This window comes from Podarcis tiliguerta (assembly GCF_965153285.1).
Source record: "Podarcis tiliguerta genome assembly, chromosome: 4".
Taxonomy (NCBI): domain Eukaryota; kingdom Metazoa; phylum Chordata; class Lepidosauria; order Squamata; family Lacertidae; genus Podarcis; species Podarcis tiliguerta.
Window position 1 is genome coordinate 24947217 of NC_139537.1, and position 22643 is coordinate 24969859.

A 22643-nucleotide genomic window follows, 5' to 3' on the forward strand; every position below is an offset into this window, starting at 1 on the left:
TCCACCCCGGGCAACAGGGCTCAGGAAGCTGCCTTGTAACCAAGCCACAGGTCCATCTAGCTCAGTACTGTCAACACTGACCGGCAGCAGTTCTCCAGTGTTTCAGACAGCCTTACCTGGAAGGGAAGGTGATAAAACCTGGGGCCCATTGCACACAAAGCATGTGATCTACTAGGTAAAGGTAAAGGGACCCCTGACCATTAGGTCTAGTCGTGGCTGACTCTGGGGTTGCGGCGCTCACCTCGCTTTATTGGCCGAGGGAGCCAGCATACAGCTTCTGGGTCATGTGGCCAGCATGACTAAGCCGCTTCTGGCGAACCAGAGCAGCGCACAGAAACGCTGTTTACCTTCCTGCCGGAGCGGTATCTATTTATCTACTTGCACTTTGAAGTGCTTTCGAACTGCTAGGTGGGCAGGAGCTGGACCAAGCAACAGGAGCTCACCTCGTCGTGGGGATTCGAACGCCGACCTTCTGATTGGCAAGTCCTAGGCTCTGTGGTTTAACCCACAGCGCCACCCGTGTCCCTTGTGATCTACTACTGAGCTGCTATTATTATTATTATTATTATTATTATTATTATTATTATCATCATTACCATCATTACTATTTTTACCAATAATAATAATAATAATAATAATAATAATAATAATAATAATAATTTATTTATACCCCGCCCATCTGGCTGGGCTTCCCCGGCCACTCTGGGTGGCTTCCCAAAAAATATTAAAATACTATAGTACATCAAACATTAAAAGCTTCTACAGTGGCAATCAACTTGATTAACTGATTGATTGGCTTATCATAGAATTGTAGAGTTGGAAGGGACCAGGAGGGTCATCTAGCCCAACCCTCTGCAACTCAGGAATCTTTTGCCCAATGTGAGGCTCGAACCCACCACCCTAAAATGAAGAGTCCTGTCCTCTGGAGCGGCAAAGAACAAGCCTCAGAGGGCAAAGACCTGCAACAGAAATTTCCCGTCATGCTAATATTTCATGCACTTCTTTTCTATCGGAAGGGAATTTGTTTCCACAAAGTCAGAGCAGCATATGGCACAAGCATCTTTACTGGGACAGCAGCTCAACCCCCATCTGATGTTAGTTTCCTAAGCCCTCTTGATCTCCTGTCTGATTGTATGCTTAGGAAGTGTAAAACATCAACAAGTCAGGAAGAATCAGGAATTCTCATTGGCCACATTGCTTGTTTAAAGGGATGGAATGAAGGTCTGGCCGGGAACAGTTTCCCTTCTGAACAAACGACAACAAAAGGTTAAGTGCACTTTATAATTTAGGAAATCATTTTCAGAAGCAGATTGTCAAACATACCTTCAGCTAATCCATAACAGATTTTTTTTTTTTACTGCGTACAAAAGAAAAACACTAAGCTCACAATATAATGTAATTAAAAAAGGAATTAAAGGAAGCTCAGAAGTACTTAATAGTGGATTTCTACAAAAGCAAACAATCAAATAGCACTGAGCATGCATTAGTAAATGGGAGAAGAGAAGGGGGGTGGATCAAAGAGGGCAGGCTCGTATCTGCCCATGCCACATCTGAAATAATTCATGTGCTCACTCGTTTTTATTTATTGATGCAATTTTAATCTCACCCTTTGGCAAAAGTAATCTCAGGGCAGCTAACAAATCCAAAGGTCCTCTTCCACTGCTTGTATCCTCACAACTGCTCAACAAGGTAGGTGGTTATGCTGTCAGCAGAGGACTTAAGACGTTCACGGCATCCCTCTGCCAAATGAGCAGATGCACAGCAGGTCTGGTTCACCACGTTTTGAGTGAACATTACCATCTAAAGCAGAGTTTCCTAAACTTGGGCCTCCAGCTGTTTCTGGACTACAACTGCCATCATCCCTAGCTCGCTAGACCAGTGGTCAAGGATGATGGGAACTGTAGTTCGAAAACAACTGGAGACCCAAGTTTGGGGAAAGCTGATCTAGAGAGAAGTGGGGGGCTTTAAGTCCATTAAGTCCAGAGTCTGAAACATAGCTACTGATGGCTACTAGCCATGATGGTTATGCACAGTCAGAGGCACTAATGTTTCTGAATCTCAGTTGCTGGAGGACAGAGTGCTCATGAGCTTGGGTCCTGCTTTGGGCATCTGGCTGGCTACTGTGAGAACAGGATGCTTGACTAGATGGGCCATTGGCCGTATCCAGCTGGTTATTTCTTATGAGATGGGGAACCTACAGCCCACCACGTGCTGTTGGAATCCAACTCCTGTCAGCCCCAGGCAGCATGGACAAGGCGTGGCAATGATGGGAGTTGTAGTCCAACAAGCTTCTCATCCCTGGTCTAAAAACTGCCCAGTTGCACTGGTTAGGCTGGGAGATGACAACTGCTTCCAGGTCACTCAGTGAACTTCATGACTGGGGGGGATTTGAACCTGGGTCTCCACTGTTGTGGCCCAGCACTCTAACCACTATACCACACTGCCTACAAATTTTATTTTCAGTCAAATAGCAATACTAACATCTCCTTTAATCCCACGTGATTTCCCCCCCTTTCTCAATAAAAGCAGGCTCATACAGTTATACGGTGGCTTGAAAAAGCAAAAAGTGCCCAAGAGAGATTGCAAAATCTTTCATTAAGGCACACACTTCCAGACTTGAGCTTCCAAGTAACTGTCTGTTCTGAGGTGCCCCAGAGAAGTTTAGACACAGCTATGGTTTTCTTTGGCAGGGCTGCAACACACACAACCTGAATCCAGCTCCTGTAACAGGGGCTCACTTGCAGCTGTTCTTTCTTCCACCCACACTCAGCAATTCCATTCCTTTTCACGTTAGAGCCCTTTTATAGAACAGCATCAGGGGAACACAGCAACGTTTCAATCTCCGAGGGGGAAAAAAATACTTATGTACACAGTCTTCCATACATAAGCAACATCCACAAACCGACTATGTTGGCTTAATAACCATACTTAGCCTCTGATAATGACAGGTAAGTTTAAACAAGAGCGGTGTGCAATTTCAAAGGCAACGGGATAGTGAAATTCTGCACCATTAATCCCATGGGGGAGTTACAACCATTCCTTTGCTTAGGGGTATAATCAAACATTATGCAGCAAACAAGGGATTCTCAACCCACTGTTTGCTGTGTAACACCAACACAGGGATGCACAAAGGGCTACTGGCAGGTGATAATCAGCTGAGGGGAAGGGATGCTTAACCCTTCCCCACCCACCAAGTCTCCCCTGCAACTCTACAGCCTGGCCATTTGTTCCTTTAATTTGATTCAGCTGGACTCCAATACTAGTGGATAAGTCCATCCATGGGGACAGGAAAGAATCCTAGCAGAATCGCAGGAGAAGGGTTAAGTACACTTGCCCTCTTCCACCAGCCATTTCTCCTCTGCAAGTAACCCTGCACCCCATGTTATCCGCCAACCAGGAAACATGCATTTGGAAAACTATTTTAACAGGGAAGAATGCAAGATGTTCAGCTTTTTAAAAAAGGTCACGACTGAGGCTTATACATTCGTGCTCAATTCAAAATGCTTGTATAAGGGGATAATAATTTTGAGAGGCAGGGAGAAAAAAACTCAGTCATCCACAAAAACCAGAGAGAAGCAGCCCCAGGACAAATGGAAGCGCTCACACACACACACACACACACACACACACACAGAACTCATTTGTGCAAGTTGTAATCACAACATTTTGCAGTATTGTTGCAATTACAACTTGCATAACTGACTTTAAACATCAATGAGACAAGTGCATGGATCCAGCAGCTACGGGATGCAAAAGTCCAAAATAAAAAGTTCCTCATTCAGAGGTAGCACACCCAATATCAGACAAGAGTCTGGTGTCATTATCATCTCTCAGCTGTGGCATTCCTATCCCACCCCAGGCATTAGCAGAGCTAGTAGTGCTAGAAAGAATGTGGAGCTAAACCAGGCACCCCCAACCTGAGGCCCTCCAGACGTTTTGGCCTACAACTCCCATGGTCCCTAGCTAACAGGACCAGTGGTCAGGGATGATGGGAATTGTAGTCCAAAACATCTGGAAGGCCGACGGTTGGGGATGCCTGAGTTAAACGTACCATCCCTCTAAAGGACGTAAGCACCTTTACCTTTACAAAAGTAAACTTTAAAGTTAGCGCAGGGTGAGAAACACGTGACCCTCCCAACCTTGCTGGATCACAACTGCCACCAGGAAAATGAGAAACAATAAGTGGAGCTTCTGGGGGATCCTGTTTTATTCCATATTTTTTTCATCAATGCCCTTGTGGGAGGGAAGGTGCTGGCGATAGCACCATAGTGAGAGGCAGAGATAACCTAGAGAAAAGCTCCAAAGGTAGGCAGGATGAAACAGACGACCTTAGGAACTGAAACGATATAAAATGGAATTAAACTCAAGAATACAGAGCCATGCCTCTGGGGAACAACAACTAGGTTTTATATTTTACTAGTGACTCCTACGCAGAAAGAACACAGGGGCAAAAAGGTCCAGGGATCCTCATCAATCACAAGAGAGCAACACAGTGATGCTCTCAAGGCTAGACTTTGGGGTCCAGAACTCCAGTGAACTGAGGCAGTGGGGAGCGAGACAGTCAGGCAGAACAGTAAGGCTGACTTAGCAGAGTTTGAAGTAAGATAAATCCAGATTGCCATCTAAAGAAGGGGCCCTTAGGCCCAGAGTCCAAAATGACCTAACTGCATCACTGGGGTCATGATCCAGCAGCAAAGCAGGTAAATGCCTGAATATGCCAGACAGGACATTTCTAGGGCTCATCTGCATCAAGTACAAAAAAAAAAAATAGTACGTCACCAAAAGACTAACGGATTCATTATGCCGTAAGATTTCATGGACAACAGTCCACTTAATCAGATGCATGAAAATGCACTTCCTACATGAAGTGGGTGTAGTCCACAAAAGCTTATGCTATAATAAATCTGTTAGTCTTCAAGGTGACACAGGGCTCTGTTGTTCTTCCTACAGCTGGCTAAGACAGCTATCCCTCTGGAAACAGTATCATGAACACAGGAATGTTTAGGAACACAGGAAGTCGAATTACACCAAGCCAGGCGATTGGTCTGTCCAGCTCAGTATTATTCTACCCAGGCAGCATCTTTCCAGAGAGAGGCATTTCCCTTTGCCTGGTGAGACCATGAACCAAACCTGGGGAGGGATGTATGCTCTACAGGCTTCCCAGGCAGTTTTCCTTCCAGGCCCTGACAAGGTGAAGGCCTGTTTAGATTCAGCAAGGTTGGTTGCTGGCTGCATCATTGTCTTTAAATCCATTCCCTAAGACTGAGGTGTAAGGAAGAAGGAAGAGAAAGGGATTGAATCAAGTCATCTTGGCATCATTAACGCTGCTCATTTTTACTCTCTGCCAATGGCACACAGTAATCTGAATGAAGGATCTTTTCTTAAAGTTGTCTTGGTAAAATAACTCATGTTCCTTCTCATCCTTGCACACCAATATAATATATTACTGCGGGTCCTAGCTCAGTGACAGAGCACATGGTTTTAATGTGGAAGGTCCCAGATTCAATGCTTGGCATGTCCAGGTAGGATTAGGAAAAGCTTCTAGCTGAAACTCTGGAGAGTGACTGGCAGTCAGTGTAGAAAATTTTGCTCTAGGTGGGCCAGTGGTCTGACTCAGTGCAAAGAAGCTACCTATGTTTCTATGCACTGGCATAAAAGCAAGTTCTCATGGCCACAGTCATGTTTATCCCAGTTTTATGTTGTTGTTGACATCCGTCTGTCTCGAGAGACAATGGAGTGCTCCTCCAGGAGTGAAGTCAAAGTGCTACATTTGCAGCACCCAAGTGACCTCCCTGGGGCGCAAGGCTGGGACATGTGTATGGAGGTCCTGCACTGCCCAGATGACAAGATCTGCCCCCTCTCGGCCTTGCTGATGTGGTTCAAAGGAAAACAGAGAAATACAGTTGGCACCAGCTTGGCTGCAGGAGTTGCTGGCAGGAGGTGTACAAGACGCCATCCAACCACCTTAGGGACTCCACTCCGGATTTGTGACGGGTTTACTCCTTAGCCTTTTCTTCTCCTAAAGTTATCCCGCAACGCAAAGCAGTGGAGGTTTAGAATCAGAGTTTTCCTTCTCTTAGATGGGCAGCCTTCCCGGGTTGGTAAGCCCCATCTGCCCATCACTTCCCTCTACAACACATGCAGAAACTGCCTTCCTGACCATCAGACCCACTATTGGTCTCATCCACCAGAGCCTGTATTCGCATGCAGGGGACCCCTCACAGTGGGTTTGAGACCCATCGGCTACCCTCAACTGGTTTAGCTGGCCAGTTGAAGCCATTTCCCAGGGTGTGGCTACTGTCACATGCTGACAGCTTCTAGGAGCCACACGTGAGAGCTAAGTGCATGGTGGGTATCAAAGGAGGACAGACTACCCCACCAGAGGTACTACCTCTTCACTAACACCCTATACATTCTATGTTGTAGGCTATTCTTTTACATACTCCACCAAGTAGCCTACCCCATGGTCCCCTATCTACCTGACATAAGGCTCTTACACATATATGCAGGTCAGAGATCCCACGCACCACCTATGTCTTAAAATTGCCCATTGCTTGAGGGCAGAGGCTGGCCCTATAAAGACTGAACAAAGCAACAGGCTCCTGCTTACAACCTTTTGGATGGACACCCCAACTCATGTGTGGTTTCTGAACCCCTGAAAAAGAGTTCAACAAGAGAGTTCTGTGTTGGTTTGTGACTCATCGGCTTGGTTCATGGGTTTGATGTCCCCCATGCTACACTATCTCTTGCCTTCTGCTACCAACGGACCGGTGACCCAATCATAGATCTCTGACTTCTCAGATTCTGTTCCCTGAGCTTTGTCAAGTCATGGAAGGGAGAGATTTGTAGATACTGTATTCAATTATCAAAATAAAGTCTAGGAGTTCAGCTAGAGGCTCAGTTCACGTCAGGAAACTGGCAGAGTAGCCCAAGAAGGAGAACTTTACATGTCTGCAAGAGGATACAAGATCCACCTTAATTGTGGGATATTATGGGAACAAAAAGGCAGTGCTTAACTTGGAAAACATGGAGGTCCTGTTAACAGAGCACCACATATCAGAATTACAAGCTGAGCACAGCTCATCAGGGCATCTGTCTCTTTCAACACCTCAAAGCTGGTCCAGAAGTAGGGTGGCCAGACGGAAAACAAGGACAGGACTCAGGCATGTTTAATAGTTGGGTAGAAGAGGGAAATTTCTTTCTTCTATACCATTATTAAAGGTGTAGGAGTCCCACCCTCTTCTCCATCTGAGCACCCTCCTGAGGCGGGGGCATATTTGTGCCATAACAACCAAGAGTGCCTTCAGGGAGAGACCCACCTCACGAACTTTTTGAGGACTGTCCCTTCAGAAGGCTGTTGGTTTATCAAAGGTGATGTGATGATTTGTCACTGAGCAGTGTTAAGCAGGATGAAGAAGCTGGGGAAGACCCTCAAAATGCCACAGATGACCATCTTTTCTCAGCCTAAGAAGCAATGCTAAATCTCACTTCCAACCTAAAACAAATATTAATAAATAGAAAAAATAACTTGGAGAAACAACTGATCACCCAGCCTTCCATTATAGGTATATCGGGACTGATTCCCAATCCAACCACCCCTGGATCTAATAAGGGGCGGAAAAGAGAGAACTTCATCTCCTTTAATAACAAGCAGCCACCATCCGCATCTCTTTTTCCACTGCCCTGGGGGACCCTGCTAAACTGTGTTAGCGTGCAGACAAAAACTGGGAGAGAAACGCCTGAAGGAGGGAGAGGGAAGGCGTCGGTGTCACAAGACCTGCGGGCAAAAAAAAAAAAAAAAAGGCTATGAACGGAGGTGCAAGCATATCAAAGCTGAACCCAGGAAAGGTAAGGACACAGAGAGGCGCCCTGGGGACAGTGCAGCTGGTCACGGGGTAGAGGCATAGGGCAGCACCCACTGCAGAGAGCTAGAGCTCTGCCAGATCAACATTCACAAGGAAGGAACACTCTGGAACCGCAATGCCTCGGAGAGAGGTGAAAGGCGGCGGCGGGAGAGGAGGGGGAGGAGGTGGGATTTGGTCTGAAAGGAGCCCCAAACACGTTGTCACCGGAACGGTGCGGTGGACCAGGAGACCATCCCTGGCAAGAAGGTCGGGCTGCATGGGGAGGGGGCAGCGCTGGTCCCTCCAGCCAGCGGCTGTTGCTGCCCGTGGAAGTTACTCACCTCGGCGGGCAGGAGCTCCCGTCTCGTTGCACCGTCCCATCGCGCTCCGTAGGGCACCGGGGTGTGCGGGGAGCCGCCACCGGGAGCGGGGCAGCTGCTGGCCCCGCTGCTGCAAGCGGCCGTGCCTCTGGCTCCTCCTTCTGGCTCCGCTGCTGCCGCCGCCACCGCCGTGGTGGTGGAGCTCCTGGAAGCAGCCAAACTCCAGGCAGGACTTAGCAGGCGCGTCTCTCTTGGTTGCGCGTGGCCTCCGCCTCCTGCTCCTCGCGCTCCTCCTCCCCGGGGCTGGCGGCGCGTCTCAGCCATTCAGCGCCGCCCCTGAGCCGGGGGAGGAAGCGCCTACCGCCTATGGGAGCGCGGCCGGGGCGGGAGCCGGCTGCGCAGGCCAGCGGAGTCCTGGCTTTCGCTGGGGTTGTCCCTGTCAGCCGCCTGATTCCAACGGAGCAGCGAGGGAAGAAGGAAGGAGGAGGAGGAAGAGGGTGGAAAGGGCAGGCGGGATGCTCAGTCCTCCTTGCTCACCTTGTACTGTTTTCCATTCACGTTGCTCTGGTCTCCTTCGGTGTACAGGGTTTTAATAAAATAATACTTTGCAGGGTTGCTGTTGTCGTTGTTGTTTTTAAAATGTGACTATTACGTTGCATTTTACTAAGTCTGAAAACTGTCAAGTGGGCAGGCTGCCTTATAGTATCTGTTTTGGTATGCCTTAACCACAGCTGTTGTCATCATAGATCTGGGGTAACAAGAGTCTGTTAGGGAAGCGTGGAAGTTGATAAATGGTAGCATTTAGATCATATTTGGGATGTGAAAAGAAAATACAAGCTGCAGACCTGCGCCAGACAAGAAATTATTGGGTTGGCTTATGCAAGCCATCCTGACCGGGCTAGCTAAGTGCAGAGCCGTTGATAGGTGTTTCAACAAAACCAGCCAAGAATCTGATGACAAACTGAACAGATTAGGGCATGATACCCAGCTTCATGCAAAAGGTTGGTTCCATAATGTAAGGTTTTTTAGAGGTGTCATTTGTGCTTTATTTTGTTTCTAGAGGGGTGGCCATGTTAATCTCTTGCTATGGAAACCAAGGGTCTTGTGGCACTGTAAAGGCTGACACATTGGCATAAGGTTTCATGGAGCAAAAGCTTGTGACATAATAAATGTGTTACTCTTTAAGATGCCACAAGAGTTGCTTTATTTTTACATTTCGTGTGGTACCTGCTTGTTGCAGCAAAATGTTCATAGGCATAAAGAGGGGGCTTCTACACTCTCATTCAGTACAGAAGTGTTCCCAAAAAATGCTTGGGATTTTTGCACCCGGATGCTTACTGCTGAGAACAAACAGGTAGAGGAAGGCCATAGTAAGAATATACGAAGAGCCCTGCTGGGTCATATAATAAAGATCCATCTAGGCCAGCATACTGTTTTTTGTAAGCACCAGTCAGGTGCCTTCAGGAAGTCCACTTAGACAACAGCCATTCCTCATCTGGATTTTGTTATCCTGTCTTATCACAATTGACAGAAATATCCTCAATGGATTATCTATTTCTTTTTAAAAACTATCTCTAAGCCAGCACCCAGCACCAGATCTTGTGGCAATGAGTTGTGTTAGAGAATGGTGGTTGTCTTCCTTATCATGCTGCTTGTGAGCATTCAGAGGCCTCTGGATGACTGTTGTTGAAAATAGATGGATTAAGTGAGGCAACTCTTAAAGCAATGGAACACAAATCATGGCTTCCTACTACTGGGACACTTTGAAGTGGGTTCCCTAGCAGCATGTCCACCCCAAAGCTTATTCAAGTATCGTGTGTTGCATGGACACCCTGCTCTATCTCTCCATACCATCTAAATTAGGTGAATCTCTGTAGGTGCAAGATTGGTATCTGGAGGCAGTAATAAGCTGGACGAGGACCAATAAAATGAAGCTAAATGGTACTGTGAATGGGTGATAGTCAGGTTCGGAATCTGAGGAGAAAGCCTCTTCTATATAGGATCACACTCTCATCTGAGAAAGCATGTTCATAGTTGGGGGCACTCTTTGATTCTGAACTGCCTAGAGAGCCTCAGTGGCAATGAGTGCAGAGTTCTAGCTATGGCTGTTCACAGACTGGCATAGCTTGGCCACAGTTACCACTGTTCTGGTAACCTTATGTTTAGATTGCTGTAATGCTGTATTGTAAACAGGGAGTTTACATATGAAGACAGTCTAGAAGCTTCAGTTGGTGCAGAACATGGCTACCATTGGTAAGTGGTGCTTCTAAATGGAAGCATATTACATCAGCTCTGGGCAAACTGTGCTAGTTTGTGCTACTAGTCCAAATGCTAACTTACATAGTTCTGAGCTACTTGGGTCTTAGTTACTTGTCCCAATTAACTGCCAGCCCATGCTCTAAGATCTGCTGAAGAGACTCTTCCCATTATCCTCACAGCAAGCATTGCTCATTCGATGATCACTTGTGTCAGTTATGGCACCTCATCTGTGCAACTCCCTCCCAAGAAGTGTGGTTGGCTACCTCATTACTGAGTTTCAGGCATGGTTTTTAAATAAGTGCTTTGGGACCAAGTTAGTTGTTTATGTATACTGTGATGGAATTAAGATCTCTACTGTGGTCACTGTTGCATTGATTTGATGTGGGGTTACTGGCTTCTACATTTACGTTTTGCATTTTTAATGGGTTACTATTTATTGTATGAACCAAATATCATTTTTATTAGCTTAATCAGCTATATATTTAAAGTGCGGTTTACAAATCAAATAAGCAACTTTATTAGCTGTGTTATTTAGTACCAGAGTTACTAAATAAATTCTCTCCAACAGGTTTAATTTACTTCCAAAGGTTCACTCTTCCATCATTTCCCAAGACAGATGGATGCCAGCAACAACAAAAATAGTACCAATTGTTTTAGACTGCAGTCCAAAACATATTTACCCACTGAAGATAATGTGGGCTACTTCTGAGTAAACCTGTGCAGGATTATGTTGTTTATGTGTTTTGTAGTGGGGTTTTGTTTTTCTCTTTAGGCTCTCAAAATGTACAAATATACTACATGGTGTGACTCAGTTACAAGAAAAAATCAGTTACAACCCATTCTCATCCATGCTTACCCAAGAAGCAGACTACATTGATGTCAAAGGGACTTTCTTCCAAGAATATCTTCTTGGATTACATAAACCCAAGTGTTCTGAGCCACTTTCAAGCAAGAATGTGGAATTTCTGGTCCTCCAAAATGTGCTCCCATCATCTTCATTTGCCTTGCTGGCTGGGGCTGTTGGGAGTTAGATTCCAGTAACATATGGAGGCTCCTCATCGCTGCCTTTAAAACACTGAACAGCTTTCTTGTAGCATAAGTTTTTATAGGCGAGGCAGGGAGCCTCATTTTCAGGGAACAAATATGGTTTCTCTCCAGGCCCCACACTCCTTGAGTACTTTGACCTGTCTAGAATGTGTCTTTTAAGCTGGGATCATGCCTCTCACTTGCTTTGAAGGGGGTTTGTAGAGGTGCATAGTACAGTGGTACCTCGGATTAAGAACTTAATTCGTTCTGGAGGTCCATTCTGAGTCTGAACCTGTTCTTAACCTGAGGTACCACTTTAGCTAATGGGGCCTCCCGCTGCTGCACAATTTCTGTTCTCATCCTGAAGCAAAGTTCTTAACCCAAGGTACATTTTCTGGGTTAGCGGAGTCTGTAACCTGAAGCGTCTGTCACCTGAAGCGTCTGTAACCTGAGGTACCACTGTATAGTTGTATGCATAAGTAGAAACCTTCAACTTTTGCGTGGCTGGAATGTATCCTACCATGCAAACCTAGGAGCTGCAGCCATTGCTGTGCCTTGCTGTTGCATCTGGCTCCATCAACAATGGGAATGCAGCCCTCATTAAGGAATGCGGTGCTGGGGCTGAAAAAGGCCGCCACCCTGCATTACAGCCACAGAACTATCACACTGCAGTCCTATGCCTTGTCTGCTTCGGTCATTTCCCAGCAAATTCAGTGGGCCATAGGCTGCAAAGACACCATACATTGAATAGCTCTCCGCTGTCCCCAAAATCCTGGCAACTGTGGTGTATTATGGGTGCCGGGAATTGTAGCTCCATGGGGTATAAACGAGGGTTTCCACAATCATTGGTGTGTGCGTGTGCGATGTGCTTTAAAGACAGGGTGTGTACACCACCTTACTCTCTCAGTTCAGTGTGTATGCTTGCAACCTGCAAATCATGTACTAAAAGTTAAGTATAACCCACCCTTTATCCATACAGATGACAGGGTGGTGTTACAAAGGTGATTAATCATGCCGAAACAATACAGGGAGTGTGTGTGTGTGGAGGGGAACATACACCGTGAATCAATAAACCAACATCACCATCAAAGAAAGAAGCGCAAAGCTTTTGGGTTGTTGTTTTTTGGGCTGGGATGAATCATGGAGCGTGCGTAGGACTGCGGCCCGAGCAGCACCCTAGGGCGCGAACACCAATGCAAGGCAACCTTCGCGGGTGCCCGCCATATGGAGCGAGATCCGTAACGTGTGAACGGCCAACCTTTCCTCCCCTCCCGCCCGGGAAAGCAGGCAATGGGTAGCAGGGGAAGGGCGGCGCTTCCGCTTCGCCTTGAAGAGGAGCCTCCTCCCCCTTCCCGGGGGGCATCGCGAGCGGCTGCTAGGACTTGTCGCGAGCGCTCGCCTCCGTTTCCGCCGCTGGGGCAGGAAGAGATGACGGGCGACGGAGGCGCTTGAGAGGCAGCCAGGCCGGACGACCGAGCGACCGACCCCACCGCCCGCCATGGCGGAGGATTCGGAGCTGGAGAGGTGAGACTGGCAGGTGGGGAAAGGCGCCGGGGGGGGGGGGGCGGAGAAGGCGGAGGGTTACTCCTCGAATAGGCGGAGGTGGGCAGTGGTGAGGCTCCAAGGTAGGCCTCGGAAAAAAGGGCTCCCTCGTTGCGCTGCGCAGAAGCTGCTTTCGTGAGTCGGTGGGCGCCTGACTAGAAGCGGACCCAGCGCCTTGACTTAAATCCAACGGGGAGAAGCGAGCGGTGAGGGTGGGGGAGGGGGGGAACCTCGGCAGGCCTACTTTAAAAATACCGTTTATTACGTAATAAACATGGTTCCCCCCTCGCAGGCAGGCCTTGCAATCGTGTATACGTTGTCTCCTTGGAAGTAAGCCCTGCTGAATTCAACGGTGCTTACTCCCAGGTTGTTCAGCGTGTCTAAAGCTGCAGCTTTTTGCGGCCCTTTATTTATATTTATGGCGGAGCAAGCTTCAAGACAGACTTTGGAATGTCGGTGTCTCGCATTTTATTGCCCTCCCTTCAATCTTCCGCACAGCAGTGACTTTTTTTATTAATTATCGCTATGCATCTCGAGTACTTGAGTACACGCCTAATATTTATTATTTTGTTCGTTTATTTCGTTTATATCTCACCCTCCTGGAGGAGCTCATGGGTGGCAAGTGCATGTGTAATAATAATAATAATAGCAAATACGATAAAAAATAAAAATATGTTTAAAACTGTTAAAAAAGCAACGGAACATCTGTAAAAACAGAAGTAACCAAACCATGTCTGGATAAAACTGCCAAAACGGAAGTGTTTTCAGCGGGTGTCTAAAAGTGTTGCCTGCCTAACATCAATAGGCAGAGTTTTCCAAAGTACATTATAAAAAGGTAAAGGGTAAAGGGACCCTCGACCGTTAGGTCCAGTCGTGGCTGACTCTGGGGTTGCGGCGCTCATTTCGCTTTATTGGCCGAGGGAGCCAGCGTACAGCTTCATGTGGCTAGCATGGCTAAATCACTTCTGGCGAAGCAGAGCAGCGCACGGAAATGCCGTTTACCTTCCCGCCGTAGCGGTACCTATTTATCTACTTGCACTTTGACGTGCTTTCGAACTACTAGGTTGGCAGGAGCAGGGACCGAGCAACAAGACCGAGCAACGGGAGCTCACCCCGTCGCGGGGATTTGAACCGCCAACCTTCTGATCGGCAAGTCCTAGGGTCTGTGGTTTAACCCACAGCACCACCCACGTCCCAAAAGTACTTTATAGGTACTGCCAAATGCAGAACATTCACTTCTTGGACTTCTAGAAGTGCAAGTTCTGCAGATGAAAGTGATCAAGTCTGTGTGGGGCAGTGGCGGAGCTTGGGTCTCAAATTTCAGCAGCACCCTGTGCAACACCAAAATTTGGTGCCCCCTCCCCACATCTCATGCTCCATTCTAAAGCATAGTTGCAGCATCCCTGAGGCTCCGCACCCCATGCGACTGAACCAGTTGGGCTCTCCTAAATCCACCTCTGTATGGGGTAAGTACATTGGTCCCAAGCCATTCAGGGCTTTGTATACTAATAATAACACCTTGAACTCAGCCCAGCAGCAAACTGGCAGCCAATGTACAGCTTTAAGCACAAGTGTAATACAATGACAGACTCTTACTCCTGTGAGCAATTGTGCTGCTGCCTTTTACACTAACTACAGCTTTCAAACGGAGCACGGGGGAAGCCCCATGTGGAGTGAATTGCAGTAGTCCAGTACTGAAGTTGACAATGCCCAAACCACTGCAGTGAAAAGTAAATTCCATTGAGTTCCATGGACCTTACCCCCTGGTAAATGGGTTAAGAATCACAGCATTAGCATAGCAGTATTTGGTAGTAGTTGTAGTGAAAGTACATAGAATAATTAATGTTGTAATAATAATAATAATAATAATAATAATAATAATAATATTGTTGTCAATATATTTAAATATAATAAAATATTTAGGTATTTTCCAGTACAGTCTTATGCATCTTTACTTAGAAGAGTAAACTGCTCAGTGGTTCTCACTCCAACATCTCGGTGTGCTTAGAATTGCAGGCTTTGTTACTTTGAGCAAATTGATGTTTCTAGATCAGTTAGTGTGGACTCTCATCCATGCACGACTGTTGAGGTACAGGAACTCTGGCATCAGGTAAAACCTTGGTTATTCACCCAGGTCTTTGCAGGAGTGTAAGGTCCAATTCCGTGTGCTGCTCTGGTTTGCCAGAAGCGGCTTAGTCATGCTGGCCACATGACCCGGAAGCTGAACGCCGGCTCCCTCAGCCAATAAAGTGAGATGAGCAGCGCCACAACCCCAGAGTCGTCCACGACTGGACCTAATGGTCAGTGGTCCCTTTACCTTTAAGGTCCAATTACAACCTAAAAAGCATGCAATGTATTTGCCTTGTTTTAGGTTGGTATTTATTTATTTATCTTGAAACTGGCTCTTGCAGGGTGGCTAACATCCAAAATAAAGCCGCATCAAACACAATCTTAAAATCACAATTAACACCACATCCAGTATCAACAAAATATAATGGGTTTAACAGTTAACAGCATGATAGATCATGAAGAGGTAACACCATTTTCGCTTAGGTTCTGAAGGCATGCAGCAACAAATAAATTTTTAATTGATTCCTGAACAATGCCAGTGTTGGGGGCAACTGACTTCCTATAGGGAGTTCATCACTAGGATGCTACTGCCAAGGAGGCCCTGCATGATATGGTAGCCCTGTGGACTGCACTCAAAGGTAGCACCAGCAAAGCCTCCCCAGTCAGTCTTAAAACTTGGGCTGGCTGGTAGTAGGAAGGTGATCCTCAGCCATTGAGTGCTTTGTACATTAGTACCAATGCCTTGAATTGGGTCTAGTAGCTCACTGGCAGCTAGTGCTGTTCTTTCAGGATCGATGCAATATGATCCCATCTCACTGCTCAACAACATCCAGGCAGTGGCATTCTGCATCAGGCACAGCTTTCAGACCATCTTCAAGGGAAGCCCCATTTATGCTGGCCATTTATGTATATTTTATTGTTAACCACTCTGGAATTGCTTTTTGAAAGACTTGAAAGGAAGCAGGTGGGACCAATAGGTGGATCCTGCATGGAAACAGATAATGCGCTAGATGGGAGTCCTGAAGGATTTGGCATCCATTTCAGGACATCTTGAAGCAAAGCTAGTAGGCAAGCCAGCAGTTCCAACAGAGGTTCTCATATTACTTGCCTAATGGCCTCAAAATACTAAGTTGTGATTCTGAATTCTATGGGGCAGTGACAGGCCCATTCTAAGTGTAGCATCCTCCTGTATTTCTTGTCTTTTCCTATTCACTTTGGTTAAGTGCCTGTGGAATAATCACAGCACCGCACTCACTTTATCACCTTGGACAGTTATCTTGGCAGTTGGGATTTGGAAAAGCCTCATGCAGGGCCTAGGAACAAGAGGCGATTCTTGAACAGGTAGGGAGCTTAAGAACTCCTGGGGAGGTACAGAAGCTAATGGCATAAGAAGTCCTAAAGCCGGATAAGGGGGAAAGAAGAAAGTAATTGGGGCTGAGAGGTAGAAGCCTTCAAAGAAGGATAGCAGGATGGAGGGATTTAAATCAAAGCAATTTAAAGTGGCAATGGTAAAGACCAATTTAATCAAATTTCCTCTTGATAACTGCATAAACACTGATAAACAGGGGGGCAGAACTGACCATTTTAAACTGTCTTGATATGTAACTGAATAGACTATTATTTACTTATGTCTATTTGTTGCACTGAACACTTTTTGCATGTTCCTTTTCTTTAAAACATTCCCATTTAGGGAATAAATAGTTATAAATAAATAAATGGAGTGAGATTGCTTCAGTCCCCCATTGGTGCTGAATCTTTCCATCCCAGTTTGGGTCTTTCCTCCGGATAAACTGCCGTTTGAAAAGAAATGGTTATATCTTGCAGGTCTGTATGGCAACTCGTGCAATTTAAGCTGTTAAAGAGAGAACTGGCTTATTGAATGAGGATAAACACCCTTTAAATGCTTAGTTTACAGTTTCAGTATGTTTTGATTCTAGAACAGTAGCTTTAATGAGCTTGCAGTGGGTCAGTAGTTTGCACTAGCTTTCTTTTTCCATCAACAACTGCCAAAAATATATCTGCCAATACTGGAAAATTGATCAAATTTAGTTATTATTTTTAATCTCCTTAAATGTTTAGGAAGGCAGTGGAAGAACTTCTGACAGAGGCCAAGCGTGGGAAAACCAGAGCAGAAACTATGGGAGCCATGGGCTGGTAAGTTATTGAAGCTAAACCAATGTTGGTGTTTTTCTAAATACAATTTTTAGGGGGAAACGGACACTGTGTCTGCAATCGTAAATATGTTTATTAGACAGTGAGCCCCGCTGGACATGGTGGAAAATACGTTATATTGAACATGCATAGACAGCACTGTTAATCTTCCATAACTGAATTGGATAATAATCTTTTGCTGTTTTATGTTAATTGCACATGCAAGAAATTCCATTGAAATTAATGAGAATTAAGTCCACGTAATTCCTGTTAGAGCAAACGTTCATTTTTCTGAAAGCAAACATAGTCTGTTATAGCTAGTGACCATGGATCATACTAGGCAAACATTTTTACACTTTCCTGGCAAAATACTCCTATGTTTCTGTGCTGTTGAAAGTAGTAGAACACCCCAGTGCACAAGCATTCCATTAGTTGCTTCATTTTATTTTTACCATTTTCCTTATCCTTTGAGATGCCTCAAGAAACCAACAGAGCTTGTTTCCTCCCTACGGATTATCCCAAACCCAATGTGGAAGCAGGCTCTTCCAGAACCTCTTCCATCTCATTCCCTTTCTCTAAGATAAATAACGGGCCTTGAGGCAGGGGAAGAGAAAGGTGGCTATGTCCAAAGGTTCATGGTGAGCTGACTCTTTAAAAAAACACACAAAACTTTAAAAAAAAAGTTGTCAGAGATCCCTAACAGCAACAGTGTATTTTAATGAGCAGCATAAATTGGACTTAAATATCTAGCAAATGCTTAGAAGTGTAGAATACACAGGGTTTCTTAATTTTGCCATATTGAACTAATTGTTTCAATGAACCCTGCTGCTTAAAACTGCTTTAAAGCCTGTTCTTAATCAAGGTCCCAAGTTCATAGCATTCTTGAACTGCATTTCTGTATATGATGACTTTCTTATTAACTTGCTTTGATGGGTGGTGACTTTCTGAGGTCTCAAGCAAAAGTCCTTCCTAGCTCTGCTTTTTAGCTGGAGTTGCCAGGAAATTAACCTGAAGCTATTTGCATGCAAATAATATGTGCTACCACTGGCACACTTTTTTAAAAAAACGAGTGGACTTTCTACCATCTCCAGAGCACTCAAGCAAAAGGAGTATTCATGTAGCGATTTACCAAAGAGGAGGAATGGCAAATGCCAACAAGGCACCGCCAATACTCTCAACTCTTTGGCATTTTAAACTGTTTTGGGGCTATGGAAGATGACAATAGAATACAATTTGTAGCTCATGTGATGTTTTTCTCAGGTGTGTGGCTGTGAAGTCTGTGTCCTAAAATATTACCATGTTATCTTAATATATATCTCCTCTGTATAGAATCTGGCTGTTGCTTTGAAGCCAGTGTTAAAAGGCAAACATCTTGGTTGTTTCTTTCTGTACTCCAAGTTTACACTAGGTGGCATGCAAGGAAAGCCAAAAGCGTGCATAGTTGAGCTACTTAATTTGGATATTCGCAGCATCTGTGTCTCTTGTGTGAGATATTTATGTTGTTGCTTTCTAATGCAGGATGAAGTGCCCTCTTGCCAGCACAAATAAAAGGTTTCTGATTAATACTATTAAGAACACCTTGCACTCCCCGAAGGAGCAAGAGCAGGGACAAAACCATCAAGAAGACGATAAGGAATCTGAACCAAACCAGAGCAGGGAGGAAAGCAAGCCAAAGAGACAGAGATCCCACCCATACAAACCTAGCTTTCGGTCCAGAAGAAGGGTAAGCTCTTCTCCTCCTAGGCACCACCGGAACAGGAACCAGCACTCAAAGGACAAGCATGAACAGCGATCAAGCAAATGAGGAGGAACCCGTGCCATTCCAAGAATGAAATTAAACACTGAACTGTTTGGGTGGGTGGGTGAGAGCGTTTAACTATTTTGTAATAGAGGGCATTGTTCAGTACAGATGTCCATGTTGGCAACAGCTTTTTAGAGACAAGCAAATCCCGCTTCTCATGAACTTTCTTTGAGGAGTTCTTGTGTTCTTTAAAGTTGTCAGTGTGTTCCTTCTGTTTCTCCCCCTGCCCTCCAGTCTTCAACCAATTAAAGTTGTTACTTTGTATAGTTGTAACATGTTTAGTGCTTTGCACAAACCGTTTGAAACAATTTATTTAGACAAATATACACGGAGGTGTATTCGGTACATGGGAAGTTATTTTGCTTCCCAATTCCTTCAAGGAAGCTACTAAATCTTAGTTTGAAAAAGCAAAAAACAAAATAAAAAGATACTACAGGTACAGAAAATGTTATATGCTTCTTGACCTGCACATAGATGAATTTGAATAAGTTTACTGTGCTTGTAACCTGAAAATGACTGATGTGGCACCTGGGTATTACAGATAAGTAAATGCAGGTTAGGCTAAATGTATATTGGTAAACAAACTACCCAGACTGAGTGACCCTTGTGTCCATGTGGGAACTCCAGTGCCCACATGGAACTCTGCATGAACAATAGATCCTCATTCACTTCAAACTTGGGGAGAAGGCATCAGACATGTTATCTGTTTGTGTGCACAGAATATTTCCCAATGCTGAAGTGAATACTGGCACCCTTTTTTGACCTGTGTGTACACTTGGAACCTGTGAAATCACAGCTGTGGGCTGGATCTGAAATTGGCTTTCATTGTTTTGCATCCTTTGGTGTAAATGATGATTTGTGAAGGATCAGTAATGAATTCAACTGCATTAGGGCATCTCTTGAATGGCAATGGAATGAAAAGTCTTGAGGGATACATTTTTCATCACAAATTGCTGAATGCTTTTGCAAAACAATACAGACAATTGCCACCTAAAGTCTGACTGCTGTCTAGTTACAGTTGTATTGGTCAAGTTCTCAGTGTTTCCTTACCTGCAGATAATTGATCCTTGTCATTTCTCTATTGTATGGAAACATTAACATTTAAATCCTTAGGCAAAGTTGTTTGTATGGTTAAGCTGTTTTCAACCTTGGGTAGTTTTCCTGAGTTAACATTAAACTTGAACTGTGTTACTAAAATGCATTGTGTACATTTCCTTTATATGTTAACAGATTCATAAGTCTTTGGGAATTAATACACATTCTGTTGACAAAGATAAACAAAACACATATTCGGTTTATTAAGCGTACTGCAAATGGTCATCCTAGAACTTGTTTCTTGGTCTTAAGCTTTGAAATGTTAACTTTAAAATAGTTTTTTTTAGTACAGTGTTAGTCCTTAATGTACTCAAAAGCACTTAATAGCATAAAACAAGCCTGCTGGCTCAGGCCAGTGACACCTCTAGTCTAGCATTCTGCTCTCACAGTGACCAGATGCTGATGGGAAGCCCCAAACAGGACTAGAGAACACAACATTCTTCCCACCTGTGAATCCCAGCAACAGTACTAACCATTCTGGCTGGGAGTCTCCGATAGCCTTCCCTTCTATGAATTTGTCTAATCCTCTTGTAAACAGGCCCTAATTAATTGATGATGGCAACAAATAAACAACAAGCTAGCAATCTTGTTAACCGAGTTAGTCAATGTTTTTATATTATATGGGCAGAAATAAATCATTCCTGTTACTAGTACCTTAAAATTATAATCAGTAATAAAGCTCTGTACAGATATTTAAAAACAAGGCAGTCCCTTGGTTAGGGTCTAATAAGGTGCAACACAGACGGAAAAATGAATGGGGAGGGAAGAGGGAAGCCAGCATGCTGACATGGGTATTTATTTTTTAATCATTCTATCCTGCATTTCATCCACTAGAGCAGGCTAACCTGTGGCATTTTAGATGTGGATTACAGCTCCCATCAGCCTCAACCATCTGGAATGGTGGGAGTTGTGGTCCAACAACAACTGGAAGGTTACACTGCAGGAGGTTGGACTATAGATCACCTTTGGGGTCCCTTCCAACTCTACAATTCTAGGTTGGCTACCCTTGCAGTAGGGGAACTCAAAAGTGTTAACCAAGTAGAAATAGAAAATAAGGTGGTTGTTTTTAAAACAACAACACTACTACTACAGTAATTGACTGCATTAGGAATGGTTTATTGGTCCAGCCTTCTCTCTTAAAGAGCCTGGTCTTCAGCAGGTGCCGGAAGACACATAGCAGCATATCATTATTACACAGCATCCACTTGACAGCCAATAATATCCTGTTCCTTTTTTCTCCTGCTGAATCTTGGTCAAGGAGACCCAAAGCAGGACCTTGGATGTTGAACGGAGAGTATGGGAAGATGTTATAAAAGGAAAGCTCAGATTTATCTCAAAGGGGAGGCATAAAAAATGAGAATAATTTTTAATAATGTTGGAGAGACAATAGGCTATTGAGGGCAAATCTTTCAGCACTAATGTTAAAATGAAAATATAAAAGAAAAGGCAAGAAAAAACAACCTCTTTCACAAGGTGAAGATGATCTGGAAATATGAAGGTAGGAATCAGCACTGCATTTGTTTTAAGTGTTAAGAACATAAGATACCACTGGATCAGGTCAATGGCCCCTCTAGTCCAACATCCTATTCTCAGAGTGGCCAACCTGATGCCTGTGAGAAACCGGCAAGCAGGAACTGGTCTGCAGCAACTGGTATCTGGAAACCGCTGAGTGCCTGTATCCAGAGTTCCTTGTATTAAAATGAGAAAACCCTCCATATAGGTTTGTGCAGGCTTTGTGTATGTCTTTGTCTGCTAGTACAGTTCCATATCTCATTAAAGCATAGGGAGAAACCGCTTGCAGGTGACAGAACTCCATGCATTTTTGGGGGTCCTGGGCCAGATCACTGGGTCAATCAAAGCTTTCCAAAAATATTTAACAGGTTACCCTAGGAATGAGAGCCTCTGGCAATGACTAGCATATGTTGTTTGCTTGCTATCCCAGTATAACAGACTACTCTGTAGTTTAAGGCCGGCTTAATCTATTTTAACTAGTTGCTTTTATCAAGCTAATTTTGAAGCTTGTGGATTACCTGCTTTCGAACACAAGCTGTACTATAGGAGAATGTGTTTGATTCAGCATGTTGCTTTGTGTTTTTCCCTGAGCTGATAGGAATTTCCAGGACCAGCTATTTGCAGGCCATTTCCCATTTACAAGACTAAATTCTGAAGCCCTATGGTGTTCGTTATAACTATTTTTTAAAAATAATGAGTATGCAAGCAGTATATGTATATACACAAAACAAGTATAATTACTAATACATAAGATGAGCATGAGAGATCAGGCAAGCACCCAAACAAATAGAGCTAGCCTTTAAAGCCAGAGCAGGAAAACCTTTAATAACACGAGGGCCATGTTTCCTTCTCAGTAAGTGGTAGGTGGAGCAAAAGTGAGCAGAGCAATGAATGTGAAATTAATGAATTGGTATCCCACCAAATACTACAATATAAAATGGTGGTACTCAATATATACAATACAATATATTTTATAAAACAATATACAACAGTGCGTACAATAACACATAAAGCACCATACCA

General features: G+C 44.6%; 2 protein-coding genes across 5 annotated transcripts in view; one reads left to right on the forward strand and one right to left on the reverse strand.

Annotated features, from left to right (window-relative positions):
- The window catches only part of LNX2 (ligand of numb-protein X 2), a 70175-nt gene extending 61591 nt beyond the window's left edge, over positions 1-8584 (reverse strand). The window contains exon 1 of one of the 3 annotated variants that reach the window (XM_083437127.1): positions 8186-8584. The gene's annotated coding sequence lies outside the window, so the exon portion shown is untranslated. The remainder of the gene's footprint in view (positions 1-8185) is intronic. The other 2 variants (XM_083437128.1, XM_083437129.1) reach the window with 2 other exon arrangements.
- A 4043-nt stretch (positions 8585-12627) lies between these two features.
- Positions 12628-20210, forward strand: POLR1D (RNA polymerase I and III subunit D). Of its 2 annotated transcripts, XM_083437246.1 has the most exons (4): positions 12806-12973; positions 15000-15101; positions 17141-17215; positions 18731-20210. In XM_083437246.1, the coding sequence occupies exons 1-4, from the start codon at positions 12948-12950 to the stop codon at positions 19014-19016; spliced, it is 489 nt and encodes a 162-aa protein (XP_083293372.1). In that variant the 5' UTR covers positions 12806-12947; the 3' UTR covers positions 19017-20210. The 2 variants fall into 2 exon arrangements, with proteins under 2 accessions (XP_083293373.1, XP_083293372.1); XM_083437247.1 differs by lacking the exon at positions 15000-15101 and having other exon boundaries at positions 12628-12973.
- The last annotated feature ends 2433 nt before the right edge of the window (positions 20211-22643 follow it).

Coding starts and splice junctions, on each gene's coding strand:
- POLR1D (XM_083437246.1), top strand. CDS start 12,948: ATGGCGGAGGATTCGGAGCTGGAGAG. Junction 12,974..14,999: donor GAGGATTCGGAGCTGGAGAG/GTGAGACTGGCA, acceptor CGGTGTGCTTAG/AATTGCAGGCTTTGTTACTT. Junction 17,216..18,730: donor ACTATGGGAGCCATGGGCTG/GTAAGTTATTGA, acceptor TTTCTAATGCAG/GATGAAGTGCCCTCTTGCCA.